This window comes from Puma concolor, chromosome B1 (assembly GCF_028749965.1).
Source record: "Puma concolor isolate L17-30 chromosome B1, mPumCon1.1.hap2, whole genome shotgun sequence".
NCBI lineage: Eukaryota > Metazoa > Chordata > Mammalia > Carnivora > Felidae > Puma > Puma concolor.
Window position 1 is genome coordinate 6,954,184 of NC_141670.1, and position 7,616 is coordinate 6,961,799.

The 7,616-nt window shown below is 56.6% G+C and overlaps 2 protein-coding genes across 2 annotated transcripts; both read left to right on the forward strand.

Annotated features, from left to right (window-relative positions):
* The first annotated feature begins 1,301 nt into the window (after positions 1-1,301).
* LOC147581439 (protein FAM90A23-like) lies at positions 1,302-2,836 on the forward strand. Its single transcript, XM_086702873.1, has 2 exons — positions 1,302-2,289; positions 2,534-2,836. Exon 1 carries the CDS (start codon positions 1,302-1,304, stop codon positions 2,235-2,237), a length of 936 nt encoding a protein of 311 aa, XP_086558999.1. The 3' UTR covers positions 2,238-2,289; positions 2,534-2,836.
* Positions 2,837-5,531: 2,695 nt separating this feature from the next.
* Positions 5,532-7,197, forward strand: LOC147581440 (ubiquitin carboxyl-terminal hydrolase 17-like protein 6). The gene has a single exon (XM_086702874.1). The coding sequence runs from the start codon at positions 5,532-5,534 to the stop codon at positions 7,137-7,139; it is 1,608 nt and encodes a 535-aa protein (XP_086559000.1). The 3' UTR covers positions 7,140-7,197.
* The last annotated feature ends 419 nt before the right edge of the window (positions 7,198-7,616 follow it).

Genomic DNA, 7,616 nt, shown 5'->3' on the forward strand with positions numbered 1-7,616 from the left:
TGGCCCCCCAGGCCTTTGTCCCCAGGAAGCCGAAGGAGAATGTGGAACCACGCCAGCAGCAGGACCGGCACAAGCCCGGGCCCTTCAACCAGGCTGCGAGGGACATGGAAGAGGGACAAAGGTGAGGATGCGGCCGGCTCCGGCCTGCCCGTGGCCTGGCAGCTCAGGTCGCTGTGTCTCTGTACCCGGACACTGGGTGCTGTGTCGTCTTCAGACACACACAGGGGTGGGGGAGGCAGAGAAAGGAGCTCCCCGCCCCCCAGGGGACCTCACGAGCCTATTGAGCTGCTCTGGAGGAGTCCCTGAGGCTGTGTGTCCTGCGGTAGGGAGACAGGGGGAGGCGGCAGGTGACAGGCAGTGGCACACACGGCTCTCAACGCAAGGACGTCTTGGGCCAACCTGGACGGCTCGCTGGAGTGGGAGCCAGGAGGGCAGATGAAGAAAGGAGATCTTGCCCAAGCCCCATCGCTCGCTCCCCAGGTGAACACACGAAATGCCGCTCCTTCACCTTCCCGTTCTTGGTCGTGCAGGCGAGAAGCCCAGCAGAGGAAGGCGCTGCTGCAGAGATTCCCCAGGATAGGCCCTGGAAGGCAGCAGCGAGCCTGGAGGGACTCCACAGAATCCTGTGACTATGTGAGGGTGAGTGTCCCCCGTCCCTGCTCTCGTTCTCTCCTGGGGACGGGGATGTGACGGGCTTCCCGGCCCTCCTGGCTGAGGAAGGGGGTCCGCCCCGATTCTCAACATTGGGATTTCCGTGCGGGTCCTTTCCAGCCACGTTTGCTGGGTGTCCATGATCCGGCAGGATTCCTTGCATGTGTGCTAACCGGGTGCCGGGTGGGCGTGCCAACATAATTTCGGGACGCTGTGCCCACACCTAGGCCTCTTGGGAGGCACAGGCACCTTTCCCTGGTGACACATACACCCGCCCCATTGGCCATCCAAACTCAGTAGCGCCCCCACCCCCCCGCGAACCTCCACCTGCAGGACGCCTGTCCTTTCCCTAGAAGCCTGAATGGACGTGCTTGTCCACTTCGGGAGGCAGGCACGATGCACAACCTTTCTGGTCCGTCGCTCCCGTGGAATCAAAGCATCAAGGGGCTACTGCCCAGTGTTTCTTCCCGATCGACGTTGAGCTGGAGGCCCTTGTCCTCTGTCAGTACAATCCTTTCCCGTCTCTCCCGGTTGTTTGCGTTTCTGTCTGTTTCTTTGCTGTGCTTGTCGTGCATGTGTCCTCGGTGGGGAGGAAGGACTGATGGCCGTTGTCTGTGTGTTGTGTGTTCCCACAGCATCCGCACAGGCCGATGCCCGTGTACACCACCAAGAGGGTGTCCGTGCTGGAGCCGCACGTCCCGGCTGAGCCTCCCAGCGGGACGCCTGACACGACACAGCTGTCCCCGTCGGCTGCTCCTCTCGGGAGACCTGCGGCGAGCACCTTCCCGCCTGCTGGCCGACAGGATGCCCAGCAAGTGGGGACCCCAGCCCCGCCTGCCCCGCCTGCCCCGCCTGCCCCGGCACACCAACGCTCTGCCCGGGATCCAGGCCTCGGTGTCCAGCTGAGACAACACCGGCCCCGATGTGCCTCCCTGGAAGCTTCCAGGGCTGTCTCCAAGGCGCGTGGCATTGGCCACGCCCAGGCACCAGCCAAGCGTCCTGAGGTGAGCCCTGATCCTCCTCCGACCCGTTTGGCTCCGAGTCCCCAGCCCCACATCCAGACACCAGGCAAGAGATGGGACCCGCTCCCCGACGACACGTGCCAGAACCCCCGAAAGAAACCACGTTGCAGCCCCTTCCAGCCACCCCACAAGAGCACAGGGAGCACCCACGTGGGGCTGCGCCAGAGTCTGTGTCGTCCAGCAGGGAGAAGTGCATGTGGTCCCACGGGGGCAGCCCAGCTGACCAGGAAGACACCCGCCTCGGTGCAAAGCAGGGGCCTCCAGCCTCCACGCCCCCAACCTCACCTGGACACTCTCCAGGCGTGCACCTTGCCCCCGTGTCCGCCCTGTCCGCAGGCACCCGGCCAGCCCCTGCGAATGGTCTTCAGCCGCCTGGACAAAGGCGGCTGGAGCTCCAGGTTCATAGCAGCTCCCTGTCTGCCACCTCCCGAGAGGCCAGTCCCCCCTGGCCAGGGCCCGCCCGTCACACACCAGTCTGAGGGAGGCTGTGTGCCTGTCTCCCGGAGCATCCTCCACGATGACCTGCAGCTTTCCTCGTCCTCGGAGGAGAGCGACCGCGAGTGAGACACCTCATGTCCTCGGACACTCGTCCTCTGGCTCTTGTGACCCCGAGCAGGTGACTGCGGAGCGGCGGGCAAGGCAGGGCCGTGACCTATTTTTGCTAAAGCAGCAATTCCCCCAAAGACCTGCAAGGACAAAAACTTGCGTCCACACCGTGTTTGGTGTCCTGCTTGGGGCGGGGAGTGGGTTGAGCGCCCACGTGCAGACGCTCATGGCGCACTTTTCCTTTATGCATCTACACCTTCTGGTTCACCTGCTCCGTCTCAATCAACAAGGTCTCGTTTCTTTCGTTTCGATAGATTCTATGAGAAATCCAGCGCCAGGAGAGCAAGAGGTCGTCCACTCGAATGTAAAGTTAAGGATCTGTGAAATGAATGTGTAGTGGGTTTGCGAATGTCTCAATTTGGGGACACCGGAGGAATGATTCCAGTCTGGGCTGGGCAAGTGGAGGCAATCTTTTGTGTTAGAACAGTTCACTGATATCGTTTTTCTGCAGATCATATCGGGGAATATTTTACATGCTGTCTGCATTTTTGTTTTTCCCTGATAGTGCAACGTTGTGTGTAGTGTTACCACAGCTAATAAAATTTGCTCAGACACGACCGAATGTGCATGGTTTTCTTTTTTGTGTGTACACTGTAGTTTCCCATCACTTAGAGTAGAATCCTGCATTGGTTCCCAAGTGCACTTGGGACTTGGATCCTCACCTAGCGGAGAACAACTAAGTATTCAGAAGCAGCAAAGAAACACGGGTTAACCTCTCTTCCCCTTTCAAGATAAAGTCTCTCCAAGTGTCCTGGGAACAAGACGATGCTAGAGGTGAATTCGAAACCGATGAGGGTCGGGATGCCTGGGTGGCTCAGTCAGAGAAGTGTCTGACCTGGAGACGGCGGCTCACGTCATGATCTCAGGGTTGGGGAGATTGAACTTTGAGTTTCCCTCCCTCCTCGGGATTGCCTCTCTCCTTTTCTCTCTAACCCTCCCCCACATTCTCTCTCCCTCCCTCCCTCTCTCTCTCTCTCTGTCTGTCTCTCTCTGTCTGTCAACATAAAAACCCATGAACTGAAAGAACATGTGCGTGGGAAATCAGTCAGCATTAGGGGCTGCTGTCCACGTGTCTCTCAAAGGCATTTTCATTCACAAGTCACGTCAAGGAGGGTGGCATAGAAGAGATACAAAGGAAAGGATGAGAAAGACATTCCACAGATAGATACTAGAGAGGGGAAGGAGACACGAGAGTTAGGAGATAGACACATAGAGTGACGAGCGATTGATGAGAGAGGACAGAGAATTAGGTGGTCAAAGGGTTCTTTGGAAGCAATTCTGCAGGCCTCTTTGCCCACGTGGCAGGTGGCCGGGGCTGAGGCTCCAGAAGCAAGGGGGTGTTCGTGGAGTCTGAAGACGGGCAGGCTCCAGACCCGGGGAGAATGGACTTGTCGGGGCCAGGCACTCAGACAGGAGCAGGTGTCTCGTCTTGGGACAGGGGTCAGCTTTATGCTCCAGGAAGGTCTGGAATGGACTGGCTCAAGTCACTACGTTAAATAGGGCAACTTGCTTTGCTCAGACCAGTCACGTGAGAGTTCCTACCATCTAACACCGTCCAGTGAAAACACAACCGGTTTTCTAGGAGGAGATGACAACCAAAGGGAGAGATGATTCCTTGCAGAAACAGGTCCAAACGTGGCGCCTGCCTGCCAACGGATATTTGAAGAACAGGGAAAGGTGTGCTTGTGCCCTGGCCTCGCTCGCCCCCCCTCCTCTACCCACTCTCTGGTAGATTCTCCTTGGGGTGTGGTCCTGAGAGTGGCAGGCGCCAGGCTGGCCCCGTGGAGCGACGGCCTGGACGTGAGGCCGGGCCAACTGAGGGCGGAGAGCATTGGGATGAGGTGTGGGCATGGGTGTGGCAGGGGTGAGGATGCTGCGGGTAAGGGTGGGGCCGTGGTCCGGTCCCATGCAGTGAGGCCAGGCGGAGGCTGACGGAAGCCGTGGGGGGGGCTGGAGGGCACCAGGCAGGGAGAGGGCCGTGTCTTGAGGCTGTGGTCACAAGAGTCTGAAGACTCCTTTTGTGCATCCCATTGGGTGTCCTCCTTGACCCCTTGCCCCTTTCCTTCCCCTCACATGGGTGTGTTTGGCAGTGAGACACCTCACGTGCTCGCAGCCTTTTCCTCCTAGTTGGTGACCCCGAGGAGGTGACTGTTTCATTGAGGATCCTCTCTCCCTCTCTCTCTGTCTCTCCCTGGCTTGTCCACATGAGTGCTCTCTCTCGCTCTCTGTCTCTCTCTGTCTCTGTCTCTCTCAAAATAAATCAATTAAAATGTTAAAAGTGAAAAACAAACAAACATTAGAGAAGAAAGCACGATGTCAGTAGACCTGGTCAGTTCTGAAATCTGGTCTAGAGATACTGACACCCTAAAGCCACAGTTTCCACGAGGGGACATTGGTCCATGCATGTCTAAATTCCAATGTCAAACCGTCTATAAACGTCACAAACCCACAACCAACATGTCCTGAACCACGGGAACCTATACCTACCTTGCTATGTGATTTGCTAGTAATGCCAGGGACAATTTGGCAAGTGATGGGTTTAGGATTTGTTCTCCTATTGGGAAGGGAGCTACAAGATGAAGAAAGCATTTACAAAGCCCGAAACCAGGCAAACGATATTTCTTGGGACAATTTCTCGGCCACCCCTTGGTAGACAGACATGTTGCAAAGGACCTTCATGATAGTCGTATACACAGATCCCATGGAGACAGTTCAGGAGTTTTAGAATCAAATCCATGGACAGTAATCATTCCAGAATAATTTGCTGGTGTCACATACATTCTGGCTGACGGACAGGAGGTGCTCCTACATGATACCAGAGCTCAATTGGTAAAATGATTTCCACGGCCTAAAAAATTCATGGCCGTCATTCCTCGACACTTTGTGTTATCTAAGAGCAAAGTGGATACTCAAAAAAGGATCTCCTCTAGGTTGGAAATGCTCAAGTCCGTCTGTCCAGAGAGGGAGCAATGGAAATGAGGGAGGTGGAGAAAGTGGTGAAACGTGTGTGTGCCTCTTGAGGAGGGAGGGGCAGGAGGAAGGCTGGGCTGAGTCGTCTGTCTGCAGAAGAGTGACCACACCCTGAGACCCTGCATCCAACTCCAGCTGGTAGCTGATTGGATGACGTGGTCCTAGTCAGGTGGGTGGGGCGAGCTTTACGAGGGCTGAGGAGAGGGCCCCAGCCATCATTCTGAGACTGGCCTCCTGAGAGAAGCATCGCTCTGCAACGTGAGGCTCCACGTTTCAGGAGACATGGAGACGCCCTCTTCCCACTGCCGAGAGGAGACTCAGTTCCGTGTCTTTCCAAACCTCAAACCTTGCGGATCAAATACGGGTGGTGCTGAAGGCCACGGAGGACCCACTCTGCCTGAGAAGCCGTCACCGTCATCGCACACACCCTGCGACCTGCCTAACGGTTGGGCTCCCACGTCGACGGGTCTGCCCCCCGCAAAGAAACCTGTGAGTTGGAGGAGACCTTCTGTGGTTGGGGCTGGCCTGCAGAACCTGGGGAACACGTGCTATGCGAATGCGGCCCTGCAGTGTCTGACGTACACACCACCCCTCGCCAGCTACATGCTGTCCCAGGAGCACTCCCGAAGCTGTGGGAGGCAGCCATTCTGCGTGCTGTGTGCTCTGCAGGCTCACGTGACCCGGGCCCTCTGCCGTCCGGGAGACGTGATCCGGCCTCCGCCAAAACTGCTCGCTGCCTTCCACACACACAGGCAGGAGGATGCCCACGAGTTTCTGATGTTCACTCTGGATGCTATGCAGCAAGCGTGTTTGCGTGAGGACAAGCCTTCAGAGCCTCAGGCTCAGGACGCCACCCTCATCCGGCAAATCTTTGGGGGGTACTGGAGGTCTCAAATCCAGTGTCTCCACTGCCAGGGTGTCTCCAGCACTTTGGACCCTTACCTGGACATTAGCCTGGATATCAGGGCAGCTCAGAGCGTGAGCCAAGCTTTGCAACACTTGGTGAAGCCCGAACAGTTGGATGGTGAAAATGCCTATCGTTGTAGTACTTGTCTCGACAAGGTACCTGCTTCCAAGACGTTGACTTTGCACACTTGCTCCAAGGTCCTGATGCTGGTATTGAAACGATTCTGCCATTTCACGGGCAGCAAACTGGCTAAGGAAGTGCAATATCCTGAGCGCCTTGACATGCGACGCTACGCGTCTGGGCAGAACGGGGGGTCGCTGACTTATGTGCTCTATGCCGTGCTGGTGCACGCGGGCTGGAATTGTCACAGCGGACATTACTTCTGTTACATCAAAGCTGGGAACGGCCAGTGGTACAAAATGGATGATGCGAAGGTGACCGCCAGTGATGCGACGTCTGCCCTGAGCCAACACGCCTATGTCCTCTTTTACATCCAGAAGAGTGAATTGGAAAGAGACCGTGCGAGTGAGCCAGGTGCTGGGGAATCCACATGCCTCCAGGCTGACCACGCAGGCACGGCTGCGGCCCAAGGGGGGCCTGAAACCGACCCCAACATCGAGGGGCCACAATTGGAGGATCACGTGGAAGAGACACCACTGCCAGCAACCACGTTAGACCAGTGGAGATTCCTCCAAGAAAGCCACCGTCCCAAGTCTGAATTCAACCTCAGGAAACTAGAATTTGCTCTTCCCCCCGACGCGGTCCTAATTCACCAGTCCAAATACAGAGATGAGATGGGAAAGGATCACCGTGAACCAAACATCTACCGGCTCAACAGTTCAGCCAGGGACATCCCACCTCAGAGGGCAACGGCCATTCACCAAGTCCCTTGTCTCACCGGCAGAGCCAGAGCTACCAAGAGGAAGAACAAGAAGGGACAGAGGTCTCAGGAAGCAGTGCAGGGATCCCACTACGGGCTTTGAGATACACGCCTGCCCACGTGCACACTCACCCGCCCTCACTCACTACTCACTCACTCACAGTCCCTTGTAGGCCACATTTTGTGTGTTGTGGGTGGGTGTGATCGGGACATGTGGAGGGAACATGAATCTGGCTGTATTCATGGGGTATGGCGTTCCAGTTGACCTGGAGAATCCTGAGCTTTCAGGCTGGCTGGCTGTAATGATGTTATTGGAGAGGTGTGGATTATGCTGGGTATTTGGAAGGTTTCTCCCCTCCATCAGCACCGAGGATCATTGGGCACTCTCAGAGCCTGAAAGGGTCAGAGGAAGTGGCCAAGGAGGCATGAAGGTGGAAACAAGGCAGAGCACCGGGAGTCCCTGTGAAAATGCCTGGGACTCACGGTCCCATCATCCCATTCCCTACTCTCTGTGTATTGGTAAAGTACATGTGCCCAAACATGTGCGTGTGGGGACTCTCGGTGATATCCAAACATGCAC